The 19,437-nt window shown below is 38.5% G+C and overlaps 1 protein-coding gene across 1 annotated transcript in view; it reads right to left on the bottom strand.

Moving 5' to 3' along the window:
- Positions 1 to 6,339: 6,339 nt before the first annotated feature.
- LOC124286236 overlaps positions 6,340 to 19,437 on the bottom strand; it is a 28,285-nt gene continuing 15,187 nt past the window's right edge. The window contains exons 2-3 of the mRNA XM_046722579.1: positions 13,078 to 13,221; positions 6,340 to 8,714 (exon numbers count right to left, since the gene is read on the bottom strand). Of these exons, the coding sequence (XP_046578535.1) occupies positions 8,464 to 8,714; positions 13,078 to 13,221 (395 nt within the window). The 3' untranslated portion in view covers positions 6,340 to 8,463. The remainder of the gene's footprint in view (positions 8,715 to 13,077; positions 13,222 to 19,437) is intronic.

Below are 19,437 nucleotides of genomic sequence, written 5' to 3'. Positions count from 1 at the left end.
GGTCGGGGTAGGTTACGGTCAATATAAGATACAAATCAACACATGTGTTAAACAGTCATTTGGTGAAATGAGAAAACACAACTGATTGTCTATCTTCCACAATCGTTGAGGGTTCGATGACAAAGTCTCCAGATGCCTCAGTGGTTGGAGCAACGTGACAAGTTAGCGTGCAGCCAAATGACTTGTGGTCTGGACAAGGACTCCTGACCAGTGGTAAGTGTTGCCTACCCCTCAGCTGTTAGATATGGCTTTTGTCATCATGACAACGGTGTGCATTGTTACTGAGATCGGATCCTAGCAAGGTGGTAACTAATGCGATTTATCAGGTTAACACAGTCATAAGAAGGGTTAAACTAACGAACCGTTCCCAGAGGGAATTAACGAAATCTCTTCTGATCGGTAGACTGCAAGGAGTGCAAGTATTACTTCTTTTCCCATCATGGCTGTAAGCTGTAAGCGTTTTACGCCCTGGAAGTTAGATTAACAGAAAAATTTCGTAAATTATCTTATAAAAATGTAAGAAAAGAGAGCACAGAGATTTTCTTCATTTTCACAGAAACTGCAGTGATCTAGATTTGATAAATAGTATGCATGGTTAAACTTGTTACAGGGTCTTAGTTAAAACGTTAGTGGTTCTGTTCTTGTTAATAATTGGAACAGGAAAACGTGTTTTCCCCTTCCACTGTCGGTTTCGTAGTTGAAGAGGCTCATAACGTTTTTCGTATTTGTCCTGCAATGCATGACATACGCAGGTTATACAACACCATGTGTCTCGTGGATATATGTAATGTAATGCTATTGCCATGGTGATATTGCTATTTGATATATGTATACCACATGTCTGTCTGGTATTACTCAGGCAAGGCCTATACAAGTCCAAGTGTTTCCCTAGGTAAAAGCAGGCAAGGCCCTGACCACGTCTCACGTCAAGCCGGTTGTACAGTTACCTTTATACGGATCTATATGTATCTTACAAGGCACTAAGGGAACGCTATGGCAAACCATGTATGTATTCACTAATCCCACGTTAGCATGGCGAGTTCATTGATAACCACCTGTGTTTCAGCAGTATTGCATTTAGATGGGAGTTCGTTTGTTGCTGTGTAACGTCGCACTCTGCAGTGTCGAGAGTCGAGTCAACCGAGCTACTGATACTGTGAACAAGGATTCACATCATGGGGCTATGATGGCACGCAATCATCCAAGTCATCGAATCTCACCATCCAATACATTTGTTTGCCTTCAATGATCAGCATGAGTTTCTGGGGCCAATTCTGACACGGAATAATCGTAAGAATGAGAGTGTGAGAAGGGAGCAAGGGGCATTGGTCGGTAATTCCATAATGTAAGGACGTGTCAATGTAATGCAGCCACAGGTGCGTGTCACGCTTAGAAACAGCGTTAGAAAGACATATAGGTGTATAGACCCTATCCTAATACTATCCTTTTATATAGTACTAGGGTAGGGTCTATATACCTATATGTCTTTCTAACGCTGTTTCTAAGCATGACACACAGGGCGTTGGGGTAGCGTAGTGGTTAAAGCGTTCGTTCGTCACGCCGAAGACCCGGGTTCGATTCCCCACATGGGTACAATATGTGAAGCCCATTTCTGGTGTCCCCCGCCGTGATATAGCTGGAATATTGCTAAAAGCGGCGCAAAACTAAACTCACTCACTCATGACACGCCCCTCTGATGCGGCAAGAACCCAGCGGGTGCAGTTCGGAGACGTTGAGTGAAACATTTGAAAGCCTCATGTTTGCACTTTGCTAGCATTGTTTGTTTTATATTGTTTAATGTTTCAGTTATTTGTTCATGTTGATTTTTGTCTAAATTTCGATATTTTTCTTGATAGTTCAATTATACTACTTCAGTTTCGAGTGTGTTCTTTCAGTTATTTGAACTTCATTCCAAAACCTCGGCAATTTCGAGTATTATCTCGAAAATAATCAAATCACATAATTGAAATAACGAGAGATTTGGTTTTAATAAATATTTCATGTTGCCAATGTGGCCTCATTCGGCTTTCGTAGAAACTCACTGGCAGAGTAAGACACTTGGCCACGCTGGGATCAAGAACTATGATCAATGAATCTGTGTTTGCCAATCTGGGACGGAAAACTGCACAGCCAGTCCTGTGAACCCGATATGACTTTCATTGTGTGTGAGAAGGCTATTACTGAGATATGACTTTTATTGTGTGAGAAGGTTATTACTGTGAAATGTCCATTGTTGAGATATGACTTTTATTGTGTCAGAAGGCTATTACTGTGAAATGTCCATTGTTGAGATATGACTTTTATTGTGTGAGAAGGTTATTACTGTGAAATGTCCATTGTTGAGATATGACTTTATTGTGTCAGAAGGCTATTACTGTGAAGTGTCCATTGTTGAGATATGACTTTTATTGTGTGAGAAGGCTATTACTGTGTAATGTCCTTTGTTGAGATATGACTTTTATTGTATGTCAGAAGGCTATTACTGTGTAATGTCCTTTGTTGAGATATGACTTTTATTGTATGTCAGAAGGCTATTACTGTGTAATGTCCATTGTTGAGATATGACTTTTATTGTGTGAGAAGGCTATTACTGTGTAATGTAGTTGAGGACTTTTATTATGTCTATTACTGTGTAATGTCCATTGTTGAGATATGACTTTTATTGTGTGTCAGAAGGTTATTACTGTGTAATGTCCATTGTTGAGATATGACTTTTATTGTGTGAGAAGGTTATCACTGTGTAATGTCCATTGTTGAGATATGACTTTTATTGTGTGAGAAGGTTATTACTGTGTAATGTCCATTGTTGAGATATGACTTTTATTGTGTGTGAGAAGGCTATTACTGTGTAATGTCCTTTGTTGAGATATGACTTTTATTGTGTGTGAGAAGGCTATTACTGTGAAATGTCCATTGTTGAGATATGACTTTTATTGTATGTCAGAAGGCTATTACTGTGTAATGTCCATTGTTGAGATATGACTTTTATTGTGTGAGAAGGTTATTACTGTGTAATGTCCATTGTTGAGATATGACTTTTATTGTGTGAGAAGGTTATTACTGTGAAATGTCCATCGTTGAGATACGACTTTTATTGTGTGAGAAGGTTATTACTGTGAAATGTCCATTGTTGAGATATGACTGTTATTGTCTGAGAAGGTTATTACTGTGTAATGTCCATTGTTGAGATATGACTTTTATTGTGTGAGAAGGTTATTACTGTGTAATGTCCATTGTTGAGATATGACTTTTATTGTGTGAGAAGGTTATTACTGTGTAATGTACATTGTTGAGATATGACTTTTGTTGTGTGCGGTTATTACTGTGTAATGTCCATTGTTGAGATATGACTTTTATTGTATGTCAGAAGGCTATTACTGTGTAATGTCCATTGTTGAGATATGACTTTTATTGTGTGAGAAGGTTATTACTGTGTAATGTCCTTTGTTGAGATATGACTGTTATTGTCTGAGAAATATGGTTATTACTGTGTAATGTCCATTGTTGAGATATGACTTTTATTGTGTGAGAAGGTTATTACTGTGTAATGTCCATTGTTGAGATATGACTTTTATTGTATGTCAGAAGGCTATTACTGTGTAATGTCCATTGTTGAGATATGACTTTTATTGTGTGAGAAGGTTATTACTGTGTAATGTCCATTGTTGAGATATGACTTTTATTGTGTGAGAAGGTTATTACTGTGTAATGTCCTTTGTTGAGATATGACTTTTATTGTATGTCAGAAGGCTATTACTGTGTAATGTCCATTGTTGAGATATGACTTTTATTGTGTGAGACGGCTATTACTGTGTAATGTCCTTTGTTGAGATATGACTTTTATTGTGTGAGAAGGTTATCACTATGCTATGTCTATTGTTGAGATATGACTTTTATTGTGTGAGAAGGTTATCACTATGTTATGTCCATTGTTGAGATATGACTTTTATTGTGTGTGAGAAGGCTATTACTGAGATATGACTTGTATTGTGTGAGGTTATTACTGTGAAATGGCCATTGTTGAGATATGACTTTTATTGTGTGAGAAGGCTATTACTGTGTAATGTCCTTTGTTGAGATATGACTTTTATTGTCTGAGAAGGTTATTACTGTGTAATGTCCTTTGTTGAGATATGACTTTTATTGTGTGTGAGAAGGCTATCACTGAGATATGACTTGTATTGTGTGAGAAGGTTATAACTGAGATATGACTTGTATTGTGTGAGAAGGCTATTACTGAGATATGACTTGTATTGTGTGAGAAGGCTGTTACTGAGATATGACTTTTATTGTGTGAGGTTATTACTGTGTAAAGTCCTTTGTTGAGATATGACTTTTATTGTGTGTGAGAAGGCTATTACTGAGATATGACTTGTATTGTGTGAGAAGGTTATAACTGAGATATGACTTGTATTGTGTGAGAAGGCCATTACTGAGATATGACTTGTATTGTGTGAGAAGGCTGTTACTGAGATATGACTTGTATTGTGTGAGAAGGCTATTACTGTGTAATGTCCATTGTTGAGATATGACTCTTACTGTGTGAAATATCTATGAGACAGTGTGAAATATTTGAACATTTTATAGATACTTGCAAAGAAAATAAAACCAGACAATTTCAATTGTTAACAGTTTTATTAGGAAATTCAAATGACAATGAAATTCTCATGTTATATTTCCTCAAATACAATGGTATTGAAGAAGCACATAAAAATATTACTAAAGAAAACAAATTCAAAGCTAGTGATAAGATGTCAGAGTTATTGCTAGATTATCAGATGAAGCAGCAAGCAAGTCTTGTCTTGAGCAGAAAGCAACAAGTGCCAAGTTCCACGTCAGCAGTCACAATTCGATTCTACCAAAGCCATAACAAGTGATTCTGCAAGAAACCTAGGGATTGTTTTCGATTCTGCGATGAATTTCAAAGGCCATGTCAGCAAAATTTGCAGTAAGTCATACTGCCACATCAGGAACATCAGCCATATCCGACAGTTTCTGACTGAGGAGGCAGTCACACACTAGTCCAAGCTGTTGTCATCTCCCAGCTGGACTACTGCAATAGCCTAATGTATGGCATAACCAAGACTCAGTTGGTCAAACTGCAGCGGATACAGAACACTGCTGCAAGAATGATCATGGTACCCGGAACATCACTCCAGTACTGAAAGGTCTGCACTGGCTGCCAATGAATGAAAGGATACAGTTCAAAGTCCTGGTTCTGGTAGGCCAAGTAGAGCCTTAAGATCGACATCAGGCTTGACTGTCGCTGTGCCAGTAACATGAACAGCAACATATGGAGATCGGTCATTCTCCAAGGGTGGTGCTGACCTCTGGAACAAGCTCCCTGAAGATCTGCAATCCACTGAGACTCTGGGAAACTTCAGAGGAAAACTGAAAACATTCCTCTTCTCGAGAGCATATGACTGAGCGTCTTTGAGCAGAGTCCTGATAAAGGCGCTATATAAATATCTAGTTTATTATTAGTATTATAACTACAAGTCCTTCAACAAAGATTTGCAACAGTCCCAGTACCTCTACCACTTGCATGACACTTCATCTCAACATACAATACCGCGTCTCAGCTCCTGCATTTTAACGTAGTAACTCCTGCACAGGCTGAGACACGTCCTACAGTGGTCACATGGACTGCTGCTTCACCTCAACACGGACTTATGCCAGTGGAAGTGTATTGTAACTGCTGAGTGGAACTCCTCATGTAATGTAACAACATAAACATTTGTTCCCACAATGACTATATCTAACTAATTAAACATTTTATCAGATCTATTCTTTACCCACATACGAGACCTGCTCGACAGTGCTGCAGCCTTATGCCTGCTATGCCTGCTTAGATCGCCTTTTGATATTCAGAGTATTCATATACCTAACTGACCAACCGAAACTCACACAGTGATTATAATCAAACAACCATATCAAAAATAATATTCAAATTTCCAATCACAGAAGCAAAGTATCCTGTGTCTCCTATGTTTTTGTAAGAATAGTGAGTTAGTTTGGTTTAATGCCACATTGAACAGTATTAGATATATACTGGTGGAAACAAATATGGGAACACATGAAAGTACAAGCGTTCCTATATTCCTTTCTTGGTTTATCCCTACGCTTTGTATTGAACTCTGGACATAGATATAGGAACAGTTTACATTCATGTGTTTCCTTATATTTTCCCATCAGTATATCATGACAAGTCAGCTTAATATGTCATCTCACTTCGGTGAAACCCACATGTACCGATATGGAATTGACACACCTAGAAACATAATCTAGGTGTTCAAGGATATTAGTACAACAATCGTTTTGATTTTGACTTATAAAACATTTTACTGCTTGTTTTGCTAACCACCTCGTGATCTCTTTGTTTTTATATACATTATTATCTGGGGCCTGGTGTAGGCATGGATGTCGATTACTAAGATCAGTGCTACTCGCTCAGCTTATTACCAGGCTTGAGAATATTGAAAACTGATCTAATTAGAACCAGGCAAAGAAAATACATCCACTTCTTGGACTAATTTGCATGAAAATATTTGCAGGAAGAAAAATATGATATGATTCCACACAAGATACCCCAAAAGTACATGTATGTACAGCTATATACATGGAGACATGGAGACGTTCGCAGTGACTGAAGTCACCTAATGCTTGTCAGGATAATGGAAGCCCTGACTCATCTCAAAAACATTCTTTGGTCGTGACAATACCCTTGGAAACAAATTACCACTTGTCCAAACATGAAACAGGACAATTCAATACCACTCTCATGGGCTAATATATGGGCTAAATACTAAATTATCAGATTAAGGTAACCACATAAAAGATTTGTTCAAACATGAAACAGGATAATACCATACGACTGTTTAAGGCTAATATCATACTAAGTTTTCAGATTATTAAGAATCGGATCAGAAAACAGATTCAGTCCAAAGATTAAAACTGATAAAGTTGTAAAAACAGGAAGACAGACAATATTTTTAGTTCATAACATAACAATGTAATATGTAGAGTGTAAAAATGTAAATAATGCAATTCAGGTGGAGATACATGCTAACACTGTAACAGGTGTGTGATCACTGTGTAACAATTCTAGAAACACAAACAAAACCCATACATTAATGTCTAATAAATACTATTTCAGCTGTGTATGATATTTGTGCATCTCTGTTTAACAATGTAGAACACAACACTAAAAATCATTACAAACAATAGTTCCCCTTTGAATGATGGGCTTTTGTTAAAACGACAACAGAATTGAGCTGGAGAGCATACAGCGACAAGAAGACATTGAAGCACTCTTAAAATCCTGTGGATAGCCTCTCCTTCCAAAGGGAGACTACTCTTGCTTTCAGACATCCGTTGAATGTTACCACAAGTACCAAGCACCAGATATTTCATACACTGAAGGAAGGATTTTAAAATATTGAAAACAAGATAAACATGTAATAAATATATTGTCGTATACTTGGAATATCATAGTCCAAATGTCATTTCCAAATGTGTAAATTTAACATGTTAAGTAATCTTGAAAAACGATTTGATTTTTCTGAGATGAATGCACAATATACTGAAATATTGAATCATATTTAGGCACTTGAGATAAATGCTTGTAGAAATATTGTAACAAACTAATAAGACGATATCTGTTTCCAGTGTAACACATGGCAGTATTTCTGTTGACATACACAATAATATTATGAGAGATAATGAAAGCGCTCAAATACATTCTACTGTTGTTTCTTCAGAAAGTATTGAAACAACACTGTCATATATAGTTATGTTGGCATACATCAAAAGATGTGTCTACAGTAAATTTGGGATTTGATTCACATTATCAAAGTTACTTGGATTACCTACTTTTCCATGAAAACATAGAAATATCATACAGACCATGAAGTCATATTTCTGCAAGTAATTTCTGCAGTGCAGTGAACCTTTTAATATGAATCATCAATTTTTATTTACAACAAACAACAAGTTAAAATCATAAACATGAGAAAATAAATATTCATTATTGTTTTGGTGTAAGTGCAATTTCTAAAGAAATTTCATCACCTGTTTAGTCATTTATCAATGACACATATATTATATCCATTTCAGACAGGATTATTTCAAGAAGAATCGTTGAATCAGTTTTAAGTAATCAATTTGAATGGTTAGTTATAAGTTTCAAATTTGATAACCAACATATTTACATAAATGAGCCCACTACCAAAGTGACAATGAGATTAGAAATTTAATAATTCTCACAGCAGTAAACCCCCTCCCCACTTACCATAGGTAACAAGTTTAACAGCTGTGATAGATACACATAGCAATGCCTTTAATGTATTGCAGATAAGGTTTGCATCGTTAGTAGAAATTAACTCAATACAGTAAACCTGTATAAATGTGTAGATGCAATCATATCAGAAATCCTAATCCCCTTAATTAACCATATGTATGCCATTAGGCATTGTCCTGGTCCACAAACAGGGTGTAGGGCGTGGTCCACACGGTCAGACGATGTTGCATGTTGCGGATGAGGTCTGCAGCACGGCTCGCCTCCATGGCGTGAAGGACGATGGAGAGGAATATGAAGCAGAGCGCCAGAATGGCCACGTGGAATGACCAATCAAGGGCGACCGTGTGGCCATCAAGGCCAAACATGTCCTCGCAATCCAGGCCGAATAGAACAACAGCTACAAGCTCGATGGACACTGTAAACAAATTAGATTTGGCTTATTAATTATCTGACTTGTGATGGCAGGTGTTTGGGTGTTTGGGTGTGGGTGTGATATGGGTGTGGGTGTGGGTGTGGGTGTGGTGTGGGTGTTGATATGGGTGTTGATATGGGTGTGGGTGTTGATATGGGTTTGGGTGTGGGTGTGGATGTGGGTGTGGGTGTGGGTGTTGATATGGGAGTGGGTGTTGATATGGGTGTGGGTGTTGGTGTTGATATGGGAGTGGGTGTTGATGTTGGTGTGGGTGTGGGTGTTGATGTGGGTGTTGATGTGGGTGTGAGTGTGGATGTGGGTGTGGATGAGGGTGTTGGTGTGGATGTGGGTGTTGGTGTGGGTGTGGGTGTGGGTGTGGATGAAGGTGTGTAGGTCTTGATACTGGCCAACGTTTTACATCTGGCAAATCTCTGGACACAGTGTGCTTTAAGTTCTTGAATAAATCATTAAAATGAACTCCTTTAGTTATGACTAAATAGCAAATTATATTCAACATAAATGAAACAAACAACATGAGCAATCTCAGACAGTTGTTACACTTCAACTCATGAAATTGTATATATTTTACAGGTGCTTCAAACACCCTTGATCAATGACGCCCCAGCTGTCCAAGGGTTCCATAGAGTATGCTCAGGTTGTATATCAACAGGTGACACCATTACAAGCAACCCTTGTGGAAATAAAGACATCAACAGCAGGGATCTCCCCATTTAAACTGAGCAGATTTCATACATATGTTTCTCATATGAAAAAATTACCATACAGGCGTTTAAAAGTGAATGGCATGTACCATTTTGTTGCCTGAGTGATGAGGAATGGGTTGTCTATATCTTCCCCCTGCGTACACTAAAAGGGGGTCTTGGACTCATATCACAAGAACCTATTGTCGATAAAAATGCTACAAAGGATGGAGAGATCAGGTTTGGTGCCATGTTAATGCTACAATAAACTACAACTGTCCACATGTTCAAGACTTCCCCAACATGGCGCCCATGGCCATTACAGAAGGGTGGATGTCTAAGCAGTGTTCTGATTTGTTGGTCATTCCTTGAAGGATCATGAAATATCCCGAGTTACAGAGCAATGTAACATACACGACACCTCAGAGGACCAAGGATGGAGGGAATAAATAGGATAGAGGGAATATATAGGATAGAGGGAATAAATAGGATGAATTATTCATCGATCATTTAGTACAGGCACGGGGGATTATGCGAGACCAAGCGACTCTGAAGCCACAGTGTTAACCAGTGGAGTGGTAACGTCTATGTACAATACTATGTAACATACATGGATATTCTCAAAGACTTTTAGGGGCGGTAGGGTAGCCTAGTGGTTAAAGCGTTCGCTCGTCACCCTGAAGACCCGGGATCGAATTTCCACATGGATACAATATGTGAAACCCATTTCTGGTGTCCCCTGCCATGATATTGCTGGAATATTGCTAAAAGCACCAGACTTCCAGGGGGTCAGCTGACCAATGCTAAAGGATTACAAAATTCCTTAGTTTTCTACAGTTGAAAACCCTGGGTTTGTTTGGAAAAGCAGTTGTAGATCTAGATTCTGTTGGACTCGGTCATTGTTTCGTTTACATATTTTCAGGTAATTTTTCTTGATACACTGAATAGATTGCCATGTGAGCATGCCCTGTATGGGCAGTCTTCCAGCTAATTTTTTGTATGTACGTTGTTCATAGTGAACATGCCAGTTTGCATCTGGTGGAATATAAACATAGTTCCTTTCTGACTGTTTCCCTCCACACTTTTAATTAGCTTATGGTTGATGGATCTTGAAGATCCAGTTTAAGCAAGTGAGTGAGTGAGTTGGCTTTGAATAGTATTCCAGTAATGTCAGATTAATGATGGAGGAAAGCCAAAAGAGCATTGCTGTTCTTTTCTTGGTTTGTTATTTTTTAAACACTTGGACATTATCTAAATTATTTGGTCCAAATTATTAAAAACAATTCATAGTTTCCAAAATGTCATTATTTAAAGTTTCCCACTTGAGTTACCAACTTTAAGATTTCTGGTGCAGTGTTGGACTCATCTTTGAAACAGGTGCATGTGAAGGTTTATACGCAACAAGTATTTTGTAGAATTGTAATGAGATCAATTTAGGCCTCTGCCATATTGGCCAGCAGAGGTAGAACAAACTGCTATTTATGTATTGTTGTTTTCTAGAAGAAGAGAACATTTCAGGATATCATGAGAAATAGCTGGTTGGTAACTTGAAATACATCCATCTCTTTTGGCCATATAGATTTAATAGAGCTAAGCCGAATTTTCACATGAAATATCAGTTCTTATCTACGTATTATTGGATATGTTCATGCAACTGGAGATGATGTATAACACTTCTTAGGCTCTAACCAAGGTCATCACCATATCAACCTACAGCCAGGTGATAAGCCACAATTATCACATACCTATCAAGAATATGATGCCTTTTGTGTATGTGAAAGAGCTGACACACAGATGGATATATCACAAGGGGTGTAAAAACCAGTTTCCTATAACTCTACCTGCCAGGCTGATACGGTCTGTCAATCCATTGTGCATGTTCAAAGTGGCAATATATTCCTAACACAGTAAAAATATATTGCATTCACTTTCAAATACTCTTTACAACCTGTTGTTCATCCTCGATAATCTCCAAGGTATATGTTCCGATAGAATCTCCACTATTATACCCTGGATGCATCTACGGCTCGGCCCCATAATCTCTTTACCTCCCTTGACTGGCTTTTTATCCAATCAGGTGTCTATGCTGGGAAGTTGAGCGTACCAATCACAACTCACTTTCGCTTCTTTTATCTAACCGATTAAACTTGGCAACACATTTGTTGCAGAGGTACTTTAAAAGTGGTAGAAAGGGTTCTTGCATATATTTTTCAATTTGTCAGTGTGACTTCCCCCAAATCTGAGTCACACTGTGAACAAACCTTCGCGGCTGCTACTGCTATCTTTGTTGACACTGGCAAGCTCAGTTGTAACAACGGCTTAGCTGTTTGGTTACTGTGAGCATGTGGAGCCAGCAAGGGGTGGTAATAAAATTATTGGGTTAAGCCATAGATGCATCCAGGGTACTAGTGGAGTTTTATCGCAACGTATACCCTGGAGATTATCAAGGATGCCTGTTGTTATGCCATAGGATAAACATTTTCCAGTATCAAGTATATGGTGGTTTCATATCATAGCATTCTGCCAAATGGCTGATTCAATGGTTTCAGGTTTACATTGAGGAAACTTATGAAACATACAATGTAATAATACATACATATCAACCAGTGCCATGTGATAATACATATATTATACAATTATAGACTCTTGTAGAGGTCGATATCGGTTTTATTGACCTGAGAGCGAGGTCGATATTGTTTTCTCAGGTCAATAAAAGCCGATATCGACCTCTACAAGGGTCTATAATTGTTTTATTATATAATGAAAGAGAAACGGGTTTTAACATAAACTTTTAATGCACACACTGTGCCATCTATCCGAGTGATCTGATTGGCTGAAAAGCGGGTTAAGCCCCTTCGTACGGGATTCCTTCTCTATTTTTAGTAACCCAAGTCAATATCGTAATTTATCAGAAAACTCAAGTCAATATCGTGTTTTGTAGTCAATCATGTGACGGTCTTTTGACCAATCGTGGTACAGGAAAAATGCTACCTATATAATAAAGTAAAATATGGCAAGGTGATAATACATAATAGTAAATATACCACCCTATGGCAAGGTGATAATACATATATAGTAAAATATACCACCCTATGGCAAGGTGATAATACATATATAGTAAAATATACCACCCTATGGCAAGGTGATAATACATATATAGTAAAATATACCACCCTATGGCAAGGTGATAATACACTATGGCAAGGTGATAATACATAATAGTAAATATACCACCCTATGGCAAGGTGATAATACATATATAGTAAAATATACCACCCTATGGCAAGGTTATAATACATATATAGTAAAATATACCACCCTATGGCAAGGTCATAATCAGCTGTCAGCAATAATCCAAGTAATAGTATGATGCCATATGTTATACAATTCATAAAGCCTGTCACCAGAATCTATATTGAAAGAAGGAACCTGTAGATGTGAATGGGTACTTCATAGGGATGGGAAAGCCACATTAACTTTGTGCGTCTAGTGGCTGCACGAGTTGTATGGTCCCCAGGGAGTTGTGATTGAAAATATGATGTGCCGTTGAGATTGACATCCAATGATTGAGGGAAAACATGCTTTGAGCATGCGTGTAGATGGGATGGACTATAGCGCTATATAAATACCCATATAATAATAATAATAATAAAATAGATACTCACGTGTCATGATGTTGACAATGGTGAGAGACTTGAATCCGCTGTGAGACTCGAAGAATCGGATATGGTAGAGGAAGGACATGACCAGTCCCAGGAGTGATCCGACACATCCCAGCAGTAGAGTGGCCTGCACAGTCCGGAACCACACTGGAACACACACAATATGTCGTCGTCATTAAACACAGGATATATGGAGGAACCATGCAAATGTCACCTTGGTTAGTCCACGAACATCAGAGAAGAAGAAATATTCATGTGAAAAACACTTTCCAAGTTCAGTGTTTGGTTTACTGGGGTCACAGAGTCACTTTCAAATATTCTGATACAAGAAAGAGACTCTCTTTGAAGTGCTATAGGTCACCAGCCCTCACCTTTTCTCTGAAGCAATGGCTGTTTTGGCTTGGAATTACTAAGAGGGCAACAGGTCAAATTGGTCAAGATTGGGAGATTATGTGAGACAAGGTGATTCTGAAGCCACAGTGTTATCCCATGGGGTGGTAACGTCTATGTACAACACCATGTAACGTACATGGATGTTCTTCAAGACATTTAGGGGCGGTAGGGTAGCCTGGTGGTTAAAGCGTTTGCTCGTCACGCCGAAGACCTGGGATCGAATTTCCACATGGGTACAATATGTGAAACCATTTCTGGTGTCCCCTGCCATGATATTGCTGGATTATTATTCATTCAATATTGCTTACATTAAAGTCAGCAAAACCAAGTATTAAGTTATTTACAGCAGCGCTACTGACACCTTGAAATGAACTTTAGTTGACAGAGATTGGATGCATTTAACATAAATGCCATACTTTGACTTGTCTAACGTGATATTTGTTGCAGTTTGACTATAACCTGTCAACGTCAAGTTTTCACGATTGCAAACACAGTATAAGGTAGTTTCACCTGACGTAAGACACAAGGAAGCTGTAGAGAGGTTTTGTGGGAATGACTGGTTTGCCCTCAGCAGGGGGTCTTGGACAGAAGGAAGGTGCTCTATGTGTGTTGTGACCTCTACTTTTGGGGACTGTAAGATTTGTGAATAATTTGACTTTCAAAATATTTATTTCCTCATTAATCAAAACGAGGGAAGGAACATGTGATAGTTTCATATTATTAAAGTTAGGGGCATGACAGATTAACGATCTACAGCTAATTCATCTAACTGCATTTAACTGTGTTAAGTATATGATTGATTTGATACCTCGTCCTTTTATGCTAATCAGAATGTGTCAATTGGGGGAATTTTTATGTTTCTTCATGGTCATGCAGGTTTCGAATCAAACAAACATACTTTAAAATAACCAACAAAAAGGTTTGTATATTTTTCTAGAGTCTACGATGAACAAACACCCGTTGATTTCAGCCTAGGCCATGAATGTTATAGTATTGTGGAACATAGGCAGATCCAGAGGGGGCTGCCGGGGGGTGCACCCCCCCTTTTGTACTGAAAGTTTATTAAATGACCATTGAAACTCAGGTGAAAATGAAGTGTGCACCCTCCCTTTTCTCAATAGTGTGTGCACCCCCCCTTTCTCAAAAAGCTGTATCCGCCCCTGGTGGAATTTTGAGAGTGTTGTGGTTTTGTCTATTGGGGCAATGTTACGTTTATATTTGTATATTCTCAAATGCTAAACTTTTATTAGAATACTACACTGGATTGTTTAGAACATATACCATTGCTTACCATTTGCAACCAGAATTCACTGATACAGCCAATCCATAAAGGCTAAGTTTGTCCATTACCCCATACCCTTTAATCCATGTGTCAAGGTTAATGACATTTGTCCAAACAGGCTATATATTATTAAGGATTGTTATAAGTTTTCCTGAACAAAACTGTTCAGTTGTGCTTAATAGTTTTACAGTTGTCATCAGTTAATATCTAATTATTCTAACATTAAATGAGGTGCCATCATGTGAACCGGCAACATCAATCTTCTGCATGGACAGCAGACAATTCCCATCAAGTTTGCACTTGACATATTCTTACGGTGGTGAATGGTTATTTTACTCATGGGGAAAGTAGCCTTAAGAGTATGATGGAAATGGTGAAAATTATTCGACTTAAGGGAAATCGGGCTATAAAATTTGTCATTCATCCATCAAAACCTGAGAAAGTCCATAAAATAATTGTAAAGAGGATAATGACAGCTAAAGCAGCTGGATTCTGAGCATGCCATCTTTCATTGCGAGAAATGGCTATTACAAAGGTCATATTCAGTTTGGCAATGCTCAGTTGGTTCGATATATGGGGGCTAGTTACTGACCGACTGACCACAGCTAGCCCAAATCAATATTGAAGCTGAATTACTGCCAGGGAAAGGATGTTTAGCCCCCCGACAGCCTATACACCCACTACTGAAATGACTTGACAGCTTACTGGCCATCTTGACATTATACAGACAACAGTGAACTGATTCCAGTTTTCATACAAAAGGTCTCATGTACGATGACCAAAGTGCGGGTTTATCTTTAATAATTAACTGAAAATATTGCATTGAAATGTTTTTCAATGTTTTCATCCAGTTTTGTAATCACAAGTGTGGCAAGGGGTCTTAGATTATATACTCACTCTGATAGGTAAAACATTTTTCAGGGCCTGATCGCTTGCAGAAGCCTTAGGTCTGCCATTATTGAACAGACCAATGACTTCCACAGATGATGAAGCCCTGAACCGTGTTACTGTTATTGTAGCTAATATGGACAGAATCAGCCCTGGGCATGATGGTATATTCTATACCAACCTAATCAAACAATGGCAGTTGTGACATCCACACAAAGGACCCTGAGGTCAGTCGTAATCAGCAACAAATTACAGTGTTAAAAGTTGCATGATTTGTCTTCAATTCAGCCAACATGAAAAGCCAAGTTAGTTGAGCTAGTCTAATGACTGATGTTGACAAATGACCACAATCCTGCCAAAACATTGCCCTTCAGCGGTGTTCACTGCTGGCCAGCGGTATCACTGTTTACTTTCCTAGGAGTCTACGTTTCCATATTCAATGCTCAAAACATCATCAACCCACATACCATCAGTGAGTTTGTGAGTCACAGTTTGTTTATGCAGATAAGCAATAACATCATATTGCAAAATGATCGATAATGACCAGTCGTCAGGCAATATAAAGGCATTATCAAGCAAATCCTGAGTCTCATAACATTCACTGTTGTATAACTCAATATTCAGTTTATATCGATTGATATTACCTACCATTACATTATAAGCATGCCTATATTACAAGTATTTACATCCCCAGGGGATAATATATATGTTGTGTCACCTACATCTCTACATATTACTGGTAACCATATATTTTTACGAAGGCAGAATTTGTTTCCATTCCCATATATGGTCAACTGACCTATGAATATATTTTTGGCTTTCAGATTTTTTCCTCCAATCAGCTGTCATACAAGGGAAGAGAAAATAGACATTAGCCTCAACCTGTGGTTCCTTTGATTTTGAAAAGTTTGATTTTCCTTGAAATTTAAGGTGTTAAATTGTCCAAGCTGTTTTATACACAGGGTGAGACTGCAATAACTATCTTATATCCATGTCTTCCAGTGACACTTTATGCATGTCTGTTGTCAAATATATCAAATGAACTCTTATAAAAACACTTGACCATCTGTGTAAACACACTGTGTACATAGTTTGTTTACATGTGTATCTTCACAGAGGTACGGTCTAGCTGGCTATGGCTACTGTCAAGGATACAAAGCTTACTCTGCCCAGACTTGGTCGTATCACATATACTTCCTAAATCTTCCCTACTCAGTTAATCGGCTTTATTACAAGGCTGACAGTGGCAGACAATTAAACTATCAGATATACAGACTTGCTGTCAACGGCTTCAGGTTAAGAACCTTAACTTAATTTGTCAGCACTGATAGCCCCATTAAGCAAGCGACCGCAAGCAAGGTGAACCTCCAGCAATCAGTGGGGATGTTATGAAGCGTCTCCCAAACTAGTGTACCGCTAATGTTACTATGACAGCAGTGTACGCTTAGTGACAGCAGTAGTGTACCTGATTAGTATCACACAAACAAGTGTGTATTTGTACAGTGTAGCCAAGATAACAATAGTGTACCTTCAGTGTTAACGGAAGGATTAGTCGTGTATCTGTGTTGCCATGACAACAGTAGTGTACTTCTAGTGTCATCACGTGTACCTTCAGTGTTAACAGGGGGTTATTAGTGTATCTCTGTGTCGCCATGAAAACAGTAGTGTACCTCCTCTGTCATCACGACAGTGTATTTGTAGTGTCGCCAAGACAACAATAGGGTACCTTTAGTGTTAATGGAAGGATTATTAGTGTATCTCTGTGTTGCCATGACAACAATAGGGTACCTTGTAGTGTTAATGGAAGGATTATTAGTGTATCTCTGTGTTGCCATGACAACAGTAGTGTAAATCTAGTGTCATCCTGACAACAGTGTATTTGTAGTGTCGCCAAGACAACAATAGGGTACCTTTAGTGTTAATGGAAGGATTATTAGTGTATCTCTGTGTCGCCATGACAACAGTAGTGTACCACTAGTGTCATCCTGACGACAGTGTATTTGTAGTGTCGCCAAGACAACAATAGGGTACCTTTAGTGTTAACGGAAGGATTATTAGTGTATCTCTGAGTCACCATGACTACAGTAGTGCACCACTAGTGTCATCACTGACGACAGTGTATTTTAGTGTCGCCAAGACAACAATAGTGTACCTTCAGTGTTAACGGAAGGATAAGTCATGTATCTCTGTGGTGCCATGACAACAGTAGTGTACCTTCTGTGTTAACAGCGGATTATTAGTGTATCCCTGTGTCGCCATGACAACAGCAGGGTACCGCTAGTGTCATCATGACGACTGTATTTGCAGTGTTACCAAGACAACAATAGTGTACCTTCAGTGTTAACAGGGGACTATTAGTGTATCTCTGTGTCACCATGACAACAGTAGTGTACCTTCCGTGTGACAGAGGTATTAGTAGTGTACCTCTATTGTCTCCATGACAACAGGAGGCCACACTAAAACAACTATGATGTTCTTATAACATTTTGCCAGACTTCTCTTAATGTGTTTTATGCACTCCACCTCACCTGACTCAAGTGAATAATTTCACCGAAGCAGTTCTTACAGTGACAGCTGTGACAATGTACATTTGCTTATTTATCAACTATGACGCAAGCAGCCTGCCACATTAATGCAGGAACAGACTAATTCATTGTCTTGCTTTGTTCCTGATGGGGGCATGAGGGGTCATATACAGAACAGAATGTTTGAAGCAGTGTTTGGAAGTTTCAAAGCATGTTCTCTTCAGACCAGATTTTCTCTACATACTGACTGAGTCGGTTTACGTGTAGGTTTCCAAACTGACATACATATCCTCATCACCAGTTGATACGGATGCTGTAAAAGTCAGTGTTACCATCAGCTGTACTGTACAGCATCTTTCTCTGATTTAGATCATTTCATGGACAATATTTGTGTTGCATAACATTTGTTTTCACGCTACAGGAAAGCAGGACTTGCAAGTGATGCCAATAACAAAACTAAGGTTCATGATCTGATCAATAACAAATCTGTTACACTTCGAATTGTTTGTTCGGCATTCTAGACTGACTGACTGAGTTTGGTTTTACGCCGCTTTTAGCAATATTCCAGCAACATCACGACGGGGGACACCAGAAATGGGCTTCACACATTGTACCCATGTGGGGATTCGAACCTGGGGTTTTTCGGCGTGATGAGCCAACGCTTTAACCACTAGGCTACACCACCGCCCCTGCATTCAGGAAGCTGGTGAATCAATGATAAAGCATACGACTTTATGGATAACAACCACTTGTTTATTGAGGTTCTTGAGTCGTATTTAGAAGTTGGTGTTCAAGTAAAAAGCAAATATTATGGATGACAACTTCTTCTTTATTGTATGTCACAACGTTTCTGGGCTATTCCTTGCCCCTTCGTCAGGTGAATTGAAACATACAAGATACATCAATGAGTATATGTAATAAATGTACAACTTCTTGTTTATTGCACAGAGCAACATTTCAGTGTAGATCCTCTGACTCTTGGGGTGTCGGTTCAAATCCTGGATGGGACTCAACCCAACAAAAGTACTTGAATCTGTATTTAATTGAGAAAGTGTAATCTCAAATATAACGATTTACATTTGACGACTTTCTAAATGTCATTGTGTATTCACAGTTTTCAAGCTGAGAAAATGGTGTAAGAATCTACACTGAAACATCGCTCTGTGCAATAAACAAGTTGTTATCCATAGAGCCATATGCTTTTTTACTGTTATAATTCACCTTATATTAGTCTAAGCTCATGTAATTTGTCATCATGAATGGACCCCAGGACAG

This window comes from Haliotis rubra, unplaced genomic scaffold (assembly GCF_003918875.1).
Source record: "Haliotis rubra isolate DU_JTF1 unplaced genomic scaffold, ASM391887v1 Scf38, whole genome shotgun sequence".
NCBI classification, from domain to species: Eukaryota; Metazoa; Mollusca; class Gastropoda; order Lepetellida; family Haliotidae; genus Haliotis; species Haliotis rubra.
The sequence above is the reverse complement of the archived record's forward strand: the minus strand, read 5'-3'. Positions and strand labels throughout refer to the sequence as shown.